A 17596-nucleotide genomic window follows, 5' to 3' on the forward strand; every position below is an offset into this window, starting at 1 on the left:
CTTCCAGGAGATGAGCTGTTGCTCAGTGGAGGAAGGCGAAGGGCACCCAGGAACCTGGGAAACCCAGGGACAACACTGAGCCTGGATGCTAATAGAAGGCCAGAGCCAGAAGAGGGGATGAGTGTTGGGGGGGTGCGGCTGGGGAGAGCTTCCCACCTGTCAACGTTTACAGAGAAGAGAGGTTTCAGAGACAAGTGACCTGTGTGCTGGGGAGGGACCGTGGAGGCTAGCCAACCAGGGTGGAGTGAAGAGGCTCCTACAGAGGAAGAAAACCGCAGCTAAGGAAGCCGGCCCAAGATCTAGGGCCCAGTGGGTGCCTAAACCTTTGCTTTCAGGCTCTGTCCCGACTCCCTCGGTCCTCCTGCACAAGCTGGCAGAAGGTTCTCTCTTAGTCCCATCACTCTGAGCAATGTCTTTGCCCTGTATCTTGTCCTGTAGCCCTGTGAGCCACCTCTCAGAGTTTCCATGCTCTGAGGGATCTGGGCAGGGGGCAAGGGCAGGATGGGGCTTGGCCTATAGCCAGAGGGTCTCCACGAAGAGGCCTCCCTGAGCCTCCCCCAGACCAGCGACCAGCGTCCCTGTTCATTTGCTAGGGTGGGGACAGGAAGGAGCTAGGGAAGGGGAAGCCTGGGGCTCTGGGAAAGTTGCCGTGGAGGCGACCATAAACCCCGGACTCCTCTGTGTCTGGAAATACCCGTTGCATGGCTCCTGGCCCTGGCTTTCCAGGCATCCCCTGGGTTTGGCAAATGAAGCTGGAGCAGCTGCTGGGTCACCATCAGTGAGGACCCTTGCCTCCAGCCAGGAGGTTTCCACCCTGCCCCTCCTTTCCTCTTGATCAGCACACAGGAGGCCTGGGGAGAGCTTCCTTCTGTTACAGTTAAAAGGGGCTTCTCAGGTCAGGGGCCCTTAGCTTCTCCTCTCTTGAGCCCATTGTCTCTGCAGGCCAAAGTGTTCTCCTTGAGAAGGAGAGAGCCCTGTCCACATCATTTACCCCGGCTCTGTGTGTCACCTGCACTGGTCTTCCAAGAAGGCAAAGGAGACATCATATGAGGCTAGTCTCAGCCCTCATGCTCCATGGAAATCAGGGAGGTTGAAGGTGGGAGATGTTCCTGGTCTCACAAGGAGCCAGAGCAGACGCTCTGACTCATGGTCAATGATCTTACCCACTTGGACATGCATTCCTTGAGACACTGGGTCACCAATCATGAACCACCAGCGGACAGTCCAGTCTAGTCTGTGGACCACCCAGCTCACTTGGTGATGGGCAGAGGGCTGAGTCCCCTGAACTACCAGGAGCCTCAATGACCAGGGCAATTCAGAAGTGGACTTCTCCTTCCTCCTATACACCTCTGCTCTGAAACACCACCAGGAAGGAGGAGGGCTGCCATCCTGAGACTTACACTTGGTCCTGGTAGTAGAGTCATGGGCACTTGGTTCTTTCAACCTTCATCTCTTCTCCAAACCCATTCTCGAAGCTCCAGTCATCTCTCTCCAGCCAAGAACCTCATCACATCCTCTTCCCACAAAACACCCTTAGAATCAAGATTTTTCACAGGGTCCACCTCGTTTCCATGCCCTACCTGGCTTTCCTCCCTTATGACTGTTTCCTTTAAGCTCTCCTTTTTCCTTCCCTTCCTTTTGGATTTCATTTGGTGTCAGGGATCTCCCTTCTACCCCAAATCTTCCCCCTGGCTGTCAGAATGTCACCCGGGGGAAAGGAAATTAGTGTTTATTGGGCCCTGAGAATGTGTAATCACATACAGTCAGTCCCTTGGTCACCCTCCCACATTACTGTTATTATTATCCCCATTGCACAGATGCGAAAACCCAGGGGTTTAAATTACAAGCCCCAAGAGGGGCACCTGGCTGGCTCAGTCAGTAGAGTCTGTGACTCTTTTTTTTTTTTTTTTTTTTTTAAGATTTTTGTTTATTTGACAGAGAGAGTGAAAAATCACAAGCAGGCAGAGCAGCAGGCAGAGGGAGAAGCAGGCTCCCTCTGCTGAGCAGAGAGCCTGCTGTGGGGCTCGATCCCAGGACCCTGAGATCATGACCTGAGCCAAAGGCAGAGGCCCAACCCACTGAGCCACCCAGGTACCACGAGCCTGTGACTCTTGATCTCTGGGTTGTGAGTTCGAGCCCCAGATGGGGTGTAGAGATTACTTAAAAATAAAACTTAAGGGCACCTGGATGGTTCAGTTGGTTAAGGGTCTGGCTCAGGTCACTATCTCAGGGTCAGTGAAATTGAGCCCTGCATGGGGAAAGCTGAGCCAGAGCCTGCTTGAGATTCTCTCTGCCCTGCCCCCCCCCAATTGTTTCAAAAATAAAAAAATAAATTACAACTCCGAGGCCCCAAGACTAGATGGCTGAGGAGTGCCAAAAGCCAAGTCCATTTTATGCTTATTCCCCACACTCAGCCAGAGCACGCAATGGAGAGAGGCCCCATTCCAGGTTAACGCTCCCCATCACTATCATGGGGGGTCTTCAAGACTCATTGCCTTCAAGACTCTTAGCGCCCATGCCCCAAGTCCTACCCTTTCTCCTCACAGGGGCTCTCACATCTTATCCCGAAACCCACAATTAGCCCCCAAATGCGTCCCTAAGGCTACCACGAAGTCATCATCTTTTCTCTTCTACCAGCCTCAGGCCTGTCCTACGGGAAACCCACTCTGTTCCACGGGAAAGACCCAGAGCAGACAGTTCCTTGTAGGGACTTGAGAAAGAGGTGAAGGAGGCCCCGCGGGGCACCGCCTGCGGAGCGGGAATCCCTGCCCTAACCGCTGGCGCCCCTCGAGGGGAGGGGTGAGGGCGGAGGTAGTTCTGCGGCGGCATCTGTCCCAGGCGGGCGGGAAGCTGCTGCATTAAATTGTAAAATCGATTTATTGACCGGCAGGTGCGAGCAGCGGCAGATGGAGAGTAGCGCTGCCGGGGCGCATCTGCGGGGAGCGGCGGCATCGATCCTGGCCCCCCTCCGAAACCGTCCGTCCCGGTCCTTTCTCGTCGGCTCGCTCCCAATTGCAGGGCCAAGGTCCGCGAGACTGCGGCGCCTGAGCGGCTAGGGTAGCTCGGCTCCCTTCTCCTCCCCCCTCTCCTGGCCGCAGGGCCCTGGGCTGCGCCCCCATGGCTGGCAGGCCCCTGCCAGCCCCACTGCCCCAGTTGGCACGCGGCGGGCCGAGCTGACGCGTGGCAGCGCCCTGCGGCAGATGAGGCACGCGCCGGCCTCATTTCAATGTGAATGGATCGAAAGGAGCAGCCATGTGGCAGCAACAGTTTGCAAATCTCCCCGCCTTCTGTGCAGCTCCCTGGCCGCGGCTCCCTGCACGTGGCCCCTTCTCCACAGCGACCGCAGCAGCGCCCCTCAAGGCTTAAGCGCCCCGCCCAAGCCGGGCCCGCTCCCCCGCCCATGACATGCCCGACGGGCTCTGCGGTCCGGCCTCCGCCACACTCCTACTTGGCTTCAATTTGCCCCGCCAAGAACCGGAGTCGGGGGTGGACGAAACCATGCTGTAAGCTTCGGAGCTGCGCCGCCGACTCGGGGTCGGGGGTAGCGGCGTGGGGGGCGAGTAGGCTACCCAACGGGGGAGGGGTCCCGAGGCTCTACGTGGCCCCGGTGGAATCCCCAATAAACCCGGGGTCAGCTTAGGGGCGCAACTGGAAGACAACCTTGGCGCTTTAGGGTCCCAGGTGAGGGTTCTGCCTGCTGGGGGGCAGCGTACAGGGGCCAGAAGAAGAGGACAAGAGAAGCAGAAGGCCCTGCATGGGAAGCTGTGGGCCTTGCATGAAGCCAGGCCTGGACCCTGCTCCGGCTCCTGACGTTGTCGGTGCCAGCAAGGATGAGGACCCGCGGACTTTCAGAGGGCCCGCAGTCAGTCCAGGGGAGTCCCATGCCGTTGAACCTTGCATACACGCTCCTTCTCGAGGGCATCGTGGAGCGTCTGCACAGGGGCAAGGTCAGCAGATGTCCAGATGGGTTCAAACCCCTTGTGATTTGCAGCCTCCGGCGGCCTCACAGTCTCCTGCTCTTGGCAGCCCCCAGGACACATGTTGGGTTCTTCTGGTCTCTAGTGGGAGAAAAAGGGAGGAGCCCCAGCTGTGGGCACTTGCATTTCAGTTCTGGGCCAGCAGTGGGATCCTTTCTTGTTCAGCAAATGTGGGCAAAGAGGGACTGCAGTGGACTGGAGTGCGGGTGGGTACTCAGGGCCGAGGGAGGCATCTTAGTAGGATAATGAACTTCTGGGACAGAGGCCACGTGGCAAGTAGAGGCTTCATAAATGCCTTTTGATGGCTAGCAGAATTAAACCCTTTCCTCCTCAAAAAGGATTTCTAGGTCTCTGGGATCCCTTGCATTTTGTGTCTCTGAGAATAATAATAGTTTTGTCTGGTCCTTAACTGTTTGCAAAGTGCTTTTGGACCCATTAGTCAGGATGTGTGAGGTGGGTAGAGAGTGTCCCAGATCGACGAGTATTGAGCAAGAGGCATCCTGGAGGGCTGGATGTCTCCCTTGAGAGGCAGGCAAATGCCAGCGTCAGTAAAGAAGCGAGTTTTTATGAACTCCGAGGCTGGGATTTGGAGGTGGAAGCAGAGAGAACTAGGTGGGGATGGATGCCAGCTCAGAGGAGAGGGACACTCTTTGGCACCCTAGGCAGGTCTAGGTAGATTATGGGCGGAGCGAGTGTGAGGAACCCACTAGTCAGGATCGCTGGGAGGCAAGCCTGGGCCCCCCTCCCTCGGGCCTGGGGACTCCGCCTGCCCATAACCTACATTAACTCTGGAGCGCAGCCTGGGCCCATCTGCCGGCCCCCGCCCCACCTCGGTTCCCCACGCCAACCCGCTCGCGCCAGATGGTGGCTGGGAGGGGTGGCCGTGCGTGGGGGACCCCGGAGCCCATCTCCTCATCTCGCCCCTCCCCCAACCCACGCTCCCAACCTCTTGTTTCTCATCCTTCCCCCCAACCCTCCACCACCCCCAAGTCAAAAAAATCAGACCGTACTAGGCATAGGCAGCTGTTGTGCTGCACTGCCTCACTCCCCCCGGCCCCTCCCCGCGCTACGGCCTCCCCCGGGCCCGCGCCGCGTCCCTGCTCCCTCCCGCTTCGCGCCGATCTTATCGCTCGACGACAGCCATCGCTGTGCGGGCAGGCTGACAGCTGAAGCCACTGGGCCCCCGCTGCCCTCAGCGTCGCAGAGACAGAGAGATCCCCGGCACCCCCCGAGACTGGGAGAAGCCGGCCCTCCCCGGTCTAAGGCCTCCGGGGATCACGCCGGGTTCCAGGAAAGCAGCTGCACTGCAGCCGCTCGGAGAAGTGGGGCCACCCGGGGGAGCCGCGAAGGCGAGACAGACGCAGCCGTCTGAAACCCAAACTAGTGCGCGCGCTTTCAGTTCCACCCTACATTTCGCCCGTATGAGGAGAGGAGCCGGGTCTGCCGGACCTCAGCCCCTCATCAGGACTCTCCAGTGGCTGGAGCCAACGCTGGAGCCAGTAGAGTTCCTCCCTGCCCCAACGGAGCGACAGGACGCGGGTGGGGGGTTGGGGCTGCTGGAGTGGGGGGAGACGGAGGGCAGTGGAGCTGAAGCAGAACCCAGGTGAGGGGAGGCGCTAGAGGAGGGGCCAGACCCTCATTACCATACAGCTGAGGACGCGCCCCCCTTCCCCTACCTCGGGGACCACGCCCCCTTCCCCAGTCTCCGGGACCTCGCGTCTAGGCGCTGGCACGAGTCGAGCCCAGGAGGGGGGCAGAAGGGAGAGGCACGAGTTGGACACGCCCTTCGCAACTAGGGAGGGAGATGCCCACCAGGAGGAGGGAGCCCCCGGGAGCCCTAGAGTCTTTGACTCCAGGACCTCGTCTTGCCCGGTGTGGCCACAGAGAGGTTAAAGCGTCCACTGGCTTCTCTGTTGTGAGGGGGACGCGAGGTGGATGGGAGCTCACAGGTTGGGGACTGAGGTGGCGACAGCTTCCAGGGCTCGGGGAAGAAGGCGATCCGAGTCCTTCGACCCTGCTTTCGCTTTCCGAGCTTAAGTTCTTTTTACCTGCTCGGAGGCTGAAGGTAACTAGCTCCGGCTGCGAACGGACCGCCCACGGGGACTCCCCAGTGTCTCCGCCTCCACGACCATCCGGGAACCACTCGCTCACCTCCCTCCCCATTCCCCCAAGGCCCTCCCCCACCCCCTCTCACAGCGGGGTCTCGGACCTTAACTCCTCCGCCGCGGAGAACTGGTTACCTTGGCACGCGCAGAGTTAGGGGACCCAGGGGCTGAGAGCGACGCGGAGGGGCGGGGACCTGTGCGTGACTGGCTGGCGGGGATGGGGGATGGCGGGGGCGGAGGCCCCCTCCAGGCCCTGCTGGGGCTGGAGCGCTAGAGGCCGGGAGGGGAGGGGAGAGTGACCATGGGTTCTGAGTGACAGGCGGCGAAGAGACGAGCCAATATATATAAGGAAGGCTCCCGAGCGCACAGGTTTCAGTAGCGGCGCAGAGCGCGAGCTGGGAACACGAGGCCAAGAGCCGCCGCTCCAGCCGCCTCAGTGCAGTGTACCCAGCACTAGCCCGCTTGCAGCTCCACTATCAGCCCGAGGACACGTCCTCAGCCCAGCCGCCACCCAGCCGTCCTCACCTGGATTACCTACCGCAGCAGCTGGAGCAGAACTAGCGAGAAGGCGAAGCGAGAGGAAAGCCCCAGAAGGGCTTTTCAGGGACCCCTCCGGCGGATAGACGCACGGGAAAGCGGCGTCCCGAACGAAGCCAGCTACAGGGCGGGCGCGGGGAGAGAGCGACGCTCCAGGGGATGGCAGCCGCGTCCCGTAGCGCCTCTCGCTGGGCGCTACTGCTGCTGGTGGCACTTTGGCAGCAGGTAACGTCCCGCGACCCCTCCACCCCTTCCCGCCGCGCCCGGAGCCTGAGCCCCGGGCGTCTGCCGAGCTGACCGCTCCCTCCTTCCTTCCCTCGGTCCCTGTGCAATAGCGCGCAGCCTGCTCCGGAGTCTTCCAGCTGCAGCTGCAGGAGTTTGCCAACGAGCGTGGCGTGCTGGCCAGCGGGCGGCCGTGCGAACCCGGCTGCAGGACGTTCTTCCGCGTCTGCCTTAAGCACTTCCAGGCGGTCTTGTCGCCCGGGCCCTGCACCTTCGGCAGCGTCTCTACGCCTGTGTTGGGCACCAACTCCTTCGCCGTCGGGGACGATAGTAGTGGCGGGGGACGCAACCCTCTCCAGCTGCCTTTCAATTTCACCTGGCCGGTGAGCACAGCCTGGGTGCACTGGGGGATCGCGAAAGACGAGAAGGGGGCTCCCTGGGACCAAAGCCCCCCCCATTTCCTCGCTTCCAACTAAACCAACCAACCAACCAAACAAACAAAAAAACCCAAGGGTGCTCTCTTTTGATACTTTCTTCTGACTCCCCTGAGACCTCATCCTCAGGAAGGCTCTCACCGGTCTCCCTCTTCCCAGTCCTGTGCCCTCTCTTCTCCCAACTCTTGGGATATGATTTTCATGAGCCACTGCATCAGCGCATCACCCACCTTTGAATGACTCTAGCTAACATGCCCCCATCTCTCAACCCTCCTGCTCAGGGTTCTCCGCTCACCTTCCCCGCTCGCGCGATGCTGCGCACAGACCCGTTATGTTGACCCGGGAGCTGTAACTGTATCCTGCAATTAGATTAATTAAACCCGAGGCCGCGAGGCACCTCCACCTTCCCCGCCCCTACTCATCTCTCTCTGTCTTCCCCCACCCCCTCCTTTGGCCTCCAGGGTACCTTCTCACTCATCATAGAAGCTTGGCACGCGCCAGGAGACGACCTGCGGCCAGGTGAGTAGCTCGCTCGGCCGCCACAGGGGGGCGACACGGCGCAGCGCCGAAAGAGTTAAACTGTGATAGGCGGGGGAAGTGCGGGGTGGGGGGTGAGGGGGGCAGGACTCTAAGCTCTGCCTGGAGCTGCGCCCCGCGCTGGACGCTCGGATTCCGCTAGCTGCCTGGACTCTGAGCACAATTGCGTTTCCTGCGGGTTATTTTTGGCGTGGGAACGCGGGGAGCACGGCGGTGAGAAAGGCTGAAGCTGCCAGCACCGCTGACGGGCCCCTTCCTGTATTTTACACCTTTCGCGAATTCCGCTCCTTTGGAAAGGGAATAATGGCTTTGGGATGTTGTTCTGACACAGAGGAAAAGGATATTTCAGCAGCACAACAATTCTCACTTTGAAAAGGAAAAAGAAAAGCATTGCCCATCTCTAAGGGCAGAACCCGTGAATGGGCACCAGAGAGGACCCTTTGCTCCCAGGGTCCTCCCCGGCCTGGCTTTTTCCTTTCCTTTTCTTTTCTTCCTCCGTCTCTCCCTCCTTCCTTCTCTCTCTCTTTGCCCCTTTTTTTTCTTCTCCATTTTGACCTCTTTTCCTCTTTCCTGGTTTATCTGCCTCCAGAACATTGGAGAACATTTTGACATCCTTCTGTTAGCTCCTTTCTGAATGATATCAGGCCTTCAGCTAGTGCACACACGCGCTCGCAGGTGGCAACTAAGCAGTGGGACATTTGGGTTCCTCTAGCCTGTGCTTGCTTGCTGGGGGTCATCTGAACAGCTGGTTTGATCCAGCAGTTGCTGGCATTCTCGGGACTGGCTGCCCTTCCTTGACCTGGCCCTCTGCCCCTTCAGAGGCCTTGCCACCCGACGCGCTCATCAGCAAGATCGCCATCCAGGGCTCCCTAGCTGTGGGCAAGAACTGGTTACTGGATGAGCAGACCAGCCCCCCAACGAGGCTGCGCTACTCTTACCGGGTCATCTGCAGTGACAACTACTATGGGGACAGCTGCTCACGCCTGTGCAAGAAGCGCAATGACCACTTCGGCCACTACGTGTGCCAACCAGATGGCAGCCTGTCCTGCCTCCCCGGCTGGACTGGGGAGTACTGCGAAGAGCGTAAGCAGCCAAGCTCCTGCCTCCCTGGCTCCGGGTCCCCAGGAGCCAACACAGTGGCCTCTTTTTGGCCACAGCCTACCTCCCTCACAGAACAGGTCCAGGCTGCCCTCACTAGCCGGGTCTCAGGAACAGGTGGGGATGCTTAGGATAGGCGTGGACTCTGATCTGTCTTTTCTTAGTGCTCCTCCCCATCTTGCCAGAGCCCACAGGGACCCCCTTATTGCCTTCCATCCAGCCTGGATTCTCCTTCCCTGTGCCACTGTTGCCCTTAATAACACCTGCGGCCCCTCTGGGAGGCCAGGAGAGGGAAGTGAGACCAGGAGAGCTGGGGGCGCCCCCAGGGCCAGGAGAGGGAGAGGGGGCTGAGAGTCCTTAACAATCTGACTTGGGTTCTGTTTTCTTTCCTCAGCGGTCTGTCTTTCTGGCTGTCACGAACAGAACGGCTACTGCAGCAAGCCAGCGGAGTGCATGTGAGTAGGGGACAGGAAGTGGACTAGGAGGGAGCCAGCCCCCCAGCTAAGCCCTCACCTCACCCTCAGCCTCCCTTTTGCTCAACAGCTGCCGCCCAGGCTGGCAGGGCCGCCTCTGCGATGAATGCATTCCCCACAATGGCTGTCGCCATGGCACCTGCAGCATCCCATGGCAGTGCACCTGCGATGAGGGCTGGGGCGGCCTCTTCTGCGACCAAGGTGAGTCAAGGCAGAGAGAGCACGCAGAGGGGCTGGGAGAGGTGGGCAGGGGTGGGAACCAGAGTGCTTGCCCTTCTTACTGGATGACTGCCCAGTTGGCTTATCCCATAATCCTTCAAAGACCTTGGGGCTTTTAAGGATCCTTACATTGGTCTAGAGTGAGATGGTGGGTCCTTCTTGCTCAGGGTGCCTAGAGAAGCCAGGAAGCAGGAGCAGTTGCAGGTTGTGCTCAAATTCCAGCGAGGCCCAGGAGGAGAGATGCTGGGCTCGGTTCCTCCTTCTACCTTGTAGTTACCTATTAACCCCCTAAGTGTTTGCTTACCTGCCTGGGCTGTTTGAGCAACTCTCCCTACACAGCTGTCTGGTGGGGTGTGCCCAGCAGCTGCCCTGAGACTGTGGGCGAGCTGTGCCCCTGGGCGGAGTGGCATCTAACCGACTTCTTGGTGTGGGGCAGAAACAGCCTCCCTTGTTCCTCCCCCGTGGCGCTTGCCAGCCAGCTGCCTCAGCCTACAGTCTCTTTCTGGGTTTGGGAGGGCAGGCTGGTCACTCCTCCAGTGGGGGTCGGCCAGCTCCAGCCGTGCGGGAAGGAGCCTCTGCTCCCTCATCCTGTAGCCAGCTGCAGCGTGTCTCCCATTTTCAGGGTCAAAGAGGGTGGCTGTTGCCATGGATACACCAGCACAAGCTGAAGGAAGGGTGGGCAGGGGGCTTGCCAGGCTAGAAAGAACTTGCCTGGGCCCTGACTTTCTGGCATCAAGGGGCTTGGAATTCAACAGCCCCTGTATTCTGTGTGTGTGTGTGTGTGTGTGTGTTGCTTTCTCTACCCTACCCCAAACACATGTACACACCTCTTCCTGCCCACTCTCTTTCTTCTCCCCACATTAGCTCCCAGGTAACATAGTCATATACTCATCAGAGGCAAACACAGCCCTTCAGTTTCTGTATTTGCTCCCTCCCTGTCCTTTCCAAATGAGAAAACAAATACTTATATTTCAAAATACTATTGCAATGCATTTCCCTTTAAAAAAAATGCCTGGTCACTACTTAAGGTGGCTTTTACCTCCTCCCTATCATTTCCACCTGTTAACATTTTATCCCTCCTTCTAGGCTTATCTCAGCTGCCCCCCCTCCATGAAGCCTTTTCTGACTTCCTCCTTCACATGGGGCCTTGCCATCCACTCCTCTTCCTTCCCTTCCTTCTACCCTGGTGGCCAGTGGCTGGGAGCTTACCTAGCAGGCAGTTGTCCAACTGTATTTTTTTTTTTAAACTTGGGTGCATTGCTCGGGTCAGATGTGGGTCAAGGAAGAAGGGTATGGGCCAGGACGACTTTGGGCTGAAGCCTCTGGGGCGCACACGGATGGTGAACTTGCACTATGAGGAGCCTGGAGGTGGGGACCATTCTACAGCCCTGCTCAGCTGGCTGGTGCCTGTCTTGGCAGATCTCAATTACTGCACCCACCACTCCCCCTGCAAGAATGGGGCGACGTGCTCCAACAGCGGACAGCGGAGCTACACCTGCACCTGCCGCCCAGGCTACACTGGGGTGGACTGTGAGCTGGAGCTCAGCGAGTGTGACAGCAACCCCTGTCGCAACGGGGGCAGCTGTAAGGTGAGACTCGGGCCCATAGAGGTCTGGCCAGGTAGAGCCAGGGGGACCAGTGGAGGTGGTCCATGGCATTGTGGGCGGGGTGGGGGGGTCTGGTCCCAAGCCATGCATTGTTGCCCCCCCGGGTCTGACTCACGCCTCTTTCTGGTCTCTCTCCAGGACCAGGAGGATGGTTACCGTTGCCTGTGTGCCCCGGGCTACTATGGCCTGCACTGTGAGCACAGTACATTGAGCTGTGCCGACTCCCCCTGCTTCAATGGGGGTTCCTGCCGGGAGGGCAGCCAGGGAGCCAGCTATGCCTGTGAGTGCCCCCCTAACTTCATGGGCTCCAACTGTGAGAAAAAAGTGGACAGGTGTGCCAGCAACCCGTGTGCCAATGGTGAGTCTCGTGGCCTTGTTAACCCGGGGTTGGGAGCGGGCTTAGGATTCAGAGAGCCTTCTGGGGAGGGAGAGTCAGGAGCAGAGAGAGGCCAGGTCTGTCCCTCTGGGCAGGCTGAGATGGTCCCAACCCGCTCTGGGTGGTGAGGGGCTGGCATCATCAGCTGGTGGTTTTGGAAGAAGAGCAGGTTGGCAGTGGGTGCAGGCCTTAAGGGGAGGAGAGGCACGTACCCAGCTTCACGTCTTAGTCTGACGTCAGAGCCCCCTCCTGGCGGGGGTGGCCTCTGACCCTCCCCAGGAAGTCCTGGAGGGACCTATGAAGCCTTGGGCCCCTCCTAGTGAGAGGCTGGCACAGTCAAGGCCCGACTTTGAAAGGCCTCACCTTACCTCCTGGCCATGTGGAGCCTGGCATGGAACAAGGCATCTACAATGTTCCGCATATTGGGGGGCACAAAGCACACTGGTTATCTTTGTCTCCTTGGTCTCCTGATGACCCTCTGTGAGCCAGGCAGCACTGTGCAGGAGAGAAGCCTCAGGAGCTGGAGAGGGGTGGGAAGGGCAGAGATGGAGCCTGTTCTCCAGATAATCACTCTGTTAACTTTGTTAACTGATAATTACATTTATTTGAGCATCTACTATATACCAGGCAGGGGCTCCTGCCTTCCTGCATCATCCAACCTAACCCTCGGAGATCTCCTGTGGAGGGGAGAGAGTTATACTCTAATTTAACAAGGGAGGAAACTGAGGCTTCAAATAAGGCACAGCAACAGGTGCCAGGTCACCTTCAGCTAGAGAGAGAACCCAAACAGAGCTGTCCGATTCCAGCTCTGCAAGATGCTAGTGGTTTTTATATGTAAGTTCACTGAAGAATTCGGGGCCCAGATCTCCCGATTCCTGGTACAGCACTCTTCGTGGTGGGATCTGGGCTGGGGCGCTCCCCCTGGGGGGACTCCCAGGCGATTGCTCACTCAGGACCCATGTGTACCCACAGGGGGCCAGTGCCTGAACCGTGGTCCTAACCGCGTGTGCCGTTGCCGTCCTGGGTTCACAGGCCCCTACTGTGAACTCCACCTCAGTGACTGTGCCCGCAACCCTTGTGCCCATGGCGGCACCTGCCACGAGATGGAGAATGGGCTTGTGTGCACCTGTGCTGCTGGCTTCTCTGGCCGGCGCTGCGAGGTGCGGATACATGTCGACGCCTGTACCTCGGGACCCTGCTTCAACGGGGCCACCTGCTACCCTGGCCTCTCCGAGGACAGCTTTGTCTGCAACTGTCCCTATGGCTTTGTGGGCAGCCGCTGCGAGTTCCCTATGAGCATGCCGCCCAGCTTCCCCTGGGTGGCTGTCTCTCTGGGTGTGGGCCTGGTGGTGGTGCTGGTGTTGCTGGGCATGGTGGCGGTGGCTGTGCGGCAGCTGCGGCTCCGGCGACCTGACGACGGCAGCAGGGAGGCCATGAACAACTTGTCGGACTTCCAGAAGGACAACCTGATCCCTGCTGCCCAGCTCAAGAATACAAACCAGAAGAAGGAGCTGGAAGTGGACTGTGGCCTGGACAAGTCCAACTGTGGCAAACAGCAGAACCACACACTGGACTATAATCTAGCCCCAGGGGCTCTGGGGCGAGGGACCATGCTGGGAAAGTACCCCCACAGTGAGAAGAGCTTAGGGGAGAAGGCGCCACTGCGGTTACACAGGTGAGCAGCACTGGGATGCTCCAGGCCTGGCCACAGGGCCCTGCACGGTACTCCCTAGGCTCCCCCAGGACAGGTGGAAGGCTGGCAACAGGCCCTTGACTAGTTTCTCAATGCTGACAGGAGTCCCTTGCGACAAGACAAGATTTCTTCGGCCAGGGATCCTTCTTCCCTTCTTCTCATTCATTCTTTCATTCATTCACAAATGTCAAGGGACCACATGGGGCAGTGTGGGGGGGTGTCTCTTCTGACTCTGTCTTTCCATGGGATGGCTTGCCTGGAAGAGCAATGCTGGTTTTTTCCAGGCCTGAGACCCTGGTAAGGTTGGAGGTCCTGTGGCTCTCTTGGGGGCCTATTCCTCACTGTCCCTCAGGCTAGCCTTGGGCATTCCCAGTCCCTGTGTCTTCTCTCAGAGCCCATGCCCTTTGGCTCTCCAGGGTCAGAGACAGGTGCCCACCTGTCCCCCACCCAGCTCTACCCCCGCCCCTCCCTCACCGGCCTGTCTTGTGTTCCCACAGTGAAAAGCCAGAGTGTCGGATATCAGCGATATGCTCCCCCAGGGATTCCATGTACCAGTCTGTGTGTTTGATATCAGAAGAGAGGAACGAATGTGTCATTGCCACGGAGGTGAGTGCTGGGCTCACCTTCCCTTCTAGCATGCCCCCTTCCGCCATCCAGGAATGGGAAAGTAGTCTGGTGACTCTCAAGCCCAGGGGCCCGCTTCTGAAGGGTGGGTCAGAACCCCTCCTTGGCAGGCCAGGTTCAGGGGCTCTTGGGTCCCTGCTGCCCCTGTTGCTGCAGAGGATGTGAAACAGGAGCCATGGGGGGTGAGCTGGGCTTAGCTCTTCCCGTTGTGTTACCGCTGGGCTGGGTGGCCGTGGCATCTGGCCAGCTCCCTGGCACTGCTTCCCAGCTGCTGGGGTAGGGGGCAATAGTGGTTGCCTTGTGTCCCTGTTGCCCCTTCCCGCTGCTTCCTCCATTGGCCAGCCGCACGAACACAGGCTCCCAGGCTTGTGCATGTATCAGGGCCTAAGTCTGGGGAGGGCTGTCCCACCCTCCCTTTGCCCCACCTGTTTCTCCAGGGAGGTCCCCGGGGCCACCATGGAGGAGGGAGTTCTTGTCCTCCAGGATAACCGACTTCCTTGTTTTCCACGTTCTCTCCAGGTATAAGGCAGGAGCCTTCCCAGGACATCCCAGCTCGGCCCCAGCAGCTGGATCTTCCTTCTGCATTGTTTACATTGCATCCTGGATGGGACATTTTTAATATGCAACGTGCTGCTCTCAGGAGGAAGAGGGAATGGCATGACCTGGACAGACTGTGAACTTGCCAAGAGATGCAGTACCCTTCCATGCCTCTGGGTGTCTGTCTGGCATCAGACTGGTGGCCGTGCTGGCCCAGGGAACAGGAGAGGTGCCACTGGAACCCGCCCTGCCAGCCGGGACCTTCAGAGGGCCCCTCTGGGGATCTGGCCTGTTTTCCAGAGGGAGCGGCATTGGCCTTATGGGGCCTGGAGCTGGTGTGGCCTCCACTGGCATCTGTGTTTCCAAAAGTGCCTTTGGCCCAGGCCCCACTGCAACAGCTGGGTCCAAATCAGAGAGGAGGCCAGTATGAGCGGGGCCATCTGCAGGCCCGGATACCATCGGGTGCAGCCCTTGGCAGGAGCTGCCTTGCAGGTGAAGTGAGCGCCCGAAGCGGAAGACCTTTCCGCCTGGTGCCTTCAACTACTACACGAGGGCCTTGCTCATAACACCCCTCCAGCTTCTCCCTGGCCTTGGCCCTCTGGGCAAGGCTGTTGGTAAGCCTTACCTGGCTCCCCAGCCTCCTGCCTGGGGTGCCTCTGCGTTCCCGTGAGCACACAGAGGAAGGGCCTGCCAGGGGAGCCAGGCCTAACTGGGAAGCTCAGGGCAGTGATGCTGGAAATTCCAGTGAGGAAAAAAGGAGGTGCCGTTGCCACCCAGGCCCTTGCCTCCCTCGAACCATTCCTACAGCCTCGAGCCTGGGCTTTGCCCACACCCACTACTGCCCCCCGACCACCCTTGAAGCCGATCTTCAGAAATCAATAATATGAGTTTTTATTTTGTTTTTTTTTTTTTTTTTTGTAGTTTATTTTGGAGTCTAGTATTTCAAGTAATTTAAGAATCAGAAGCACTGACCTTTCTACATTTTATAACATTATTTTGTATATAATGTGTATTTATAATATGGAACAGATGTGTACAGGAGTTTATTACTTCTTGGGTCCTGTGTTTGTGATGGCAGAAGGGGAATGAATGCTCTCTCCAGCCTCTCTGACTCCCTGTCTCCTAGTGGTGCCCGCTGCTCTGCCAGAACCGCCGGGACCGTGGGCACGCACTTAGGCTTCGCCTGCTGGGCTCTGGATGCTTGTCCCCTTCCAGTCCTTATAGGGCCCCAACTGGCGCATCTACTCCCAGGCCTAGACCAGCCTTCCCTGCCTGCTGGCTTGAGGCTGCTCTGGCCCCATTTCCCCCTATGTTTCCACCATCACTTGGGGGATATGACCCCTGACCTGAATCTATCCCCCTTTCTCTCCTCAAGCCTGAAAAAAATTTGGAGCTCCCTAGTCAGCCTGGGGGATACAGGAATTTGGGGGAAGGGATGATTCTCCTAGTGTTGCTCTTCTCAAGTAGATTCACTTATTGGAGAATGGGGTCTCTGAACCAGAATAATATCTGGGTCCTTCCTCCTGCCACTGAAGGGTTTTAGATAGACTGGCACCTACCTACTCTTTTCTCAGTCCCGGCATGGCACTGGTCTTGGGGGGATGCAGCATGGGGGACTTGCCTTAGGTCTGTCCTTGCAGCCAGCCAGGAGAACTGAGTCCAGGCACCTGGTCTACCCAGAGCTGCAGGAGTTTATTGAAGACCGCAGGGAGAGGAGGAGGAAGGGGAGGTGGCCTTCCCTGAGTCCAGGTTTCTTGGGCTGAGACACTAATGAGAGAGTTTCAGTCTTGACTTCGTGTCTACCTTCCTGTAAGGTACGACATGGTCCCTAGGGGGCCACAGTCCTCTCTCTATAGCCAGATATACCCCATGGAGAGCAAATGATGAAAAAAATTGAGTCACTGACAAAGGCCAAGCACATGCTCCCAGCCTCTGCAGTAACGCGAAATAGGCCCACCAGATGCTCCCCATGGAGTCCAAGTACATGCATGCTCCTTGCCCTCCCTTTTCCTTTCTCTCTTAAACGCACAGCATGCCCACCCTTGACCTGGGGGCTTATGCTGAGATGTGGGAGCTAGAGACCTAGGCTCGTCCACACTCGCCTGCAGGCACATGCTCCATGCCTTGCTCTTGCTCCCCTCACTGCACACAGGGTATCAAACAGGAAAATATTCAGGGAACCGTTCCCACAGCCTGAGCCGGCAGCAGGGGGAAGAACAACACGACCTCACTCTTCCTGCCCAAAATGAAACAGGAAAGCGGCTCCCGGGCCCTGGGGGCTGGGAAAACTGGGCCGGGACACAAGGCAGATGATGAGGCTCCCATGTGGGGGACAGGTAGGACACCCGCGAGCCTGCACGTCCACACAGCCAGGCTGTGCTGGGCTTCACGGGCCACCAGCGCCTAGAGAAGAGCCTTGGAGGGGAGCTGGCTAAAACCACTCACAGGCTCTGATGCCCTAGACAGGGAGCTGAGAGAGTCCACCACACAGGCTTTCCCGGGAAATTGGGGATCTAAGCACAGATCTGGGTTAGGCACTCTAACCTGTGGTTCTACCTCCAGTGACCCTGCAGAAGCTAGACCAAGCAGCTGGTGTATGGACAGGCCACAGCAAAAGCCTTTCTATACTTAGCCTGGAGGTCACTTCCTGAGGGTGCAGCTGCTTCTCATGGGTAAGGTACCCAAGACTTTCTTAAGACTTTCCTTAGAGTGTCCAGGTATACAGGAGAGGTCCCTGGCTTGGCAGAAACAAGGTCAAACAAAGCCCTGGGAAGTGCTCTCCATGGTTTAGCAAATGCCTCCTGAATTTGTTAGAGTATTTCATAAGAGAATTCAGAGTTCAGTGGCTCCTTAACAGCCTGGAGGCAGTGCCCAGCCTAAAGGCTCATCTGACCCCTCTGTGAACTCTAGCTCTGGGGACAGCTGCTTTTCCAGGACCCACGGGCTGCTAACCACCTGGGGATCTCTGCGGGGTGGGGAGGTGAGTCAGGAAGATGCAGTGAAGGGAGGAATGCCTTTATCCTGCTAGTTCCACCAGGGGCCCCCCCTCCAGCCTCAGGGCCACTCAGGATTGGTTAGGGGGTAGGAAACAAAAAGACAGTGTCTTCTATCTGCACCCCTCCCGCCCGGTACCCCGGCTCAGGCTAAATAAGACCAT

At 58.3% G+C, this 17596-nt stretch overlaps 1 protein-coding gene across 1 annotated transcript; it reads left to right on the forward strand.

Annotated features, from left to right (window-relative positions):
• Positions 1 to 6429: 6429 nt before the first annotated feature.
• On the forward strand, positions 6430 to 15488 carry DLL4 (delta like canonical Notch ligand 4). Its single transcript, XM_059181192.1, has 11 exons — positions 6430 to 6844; positions 6955 to 7224; positions 7737 to 7794; positions 8632 to 8895; positions 9305 to 9365; positions 9454 to 9584; positions 11022 to 11191; positions 11348 to 11567; positions 12558 to 13260; positions 13776 to 13884; positions 14422 to 15488. Exons 1-11 carry the CDS (start codon positions 6779 to 6781, stop codon positions 14425 to 14427), a joined length of 2058 nt encoding a protein of 685 aa, XP_059037175.1. The 5' UTR covers positions 6430 to 6778; the 3' UTR covers positions 14428 to 15488.
• Positions 15489 to 17596: the final 2108 nt, after the last annotated feature.

The sequence above is a fragment of the Mustela lutreola genome, chromosome 7 (genome assembly GCF_030435805.1).
Source record: "Mustela lutreola isolate mMusLut2 chromosome 7, mMusLut2.pri, whole genome shotgun sequence".
NCBI lineage: Eukaryota > Metazoa > Chordata > Mammalia > Carnivora > Mustelidae > Mustela > Mustela lutreola.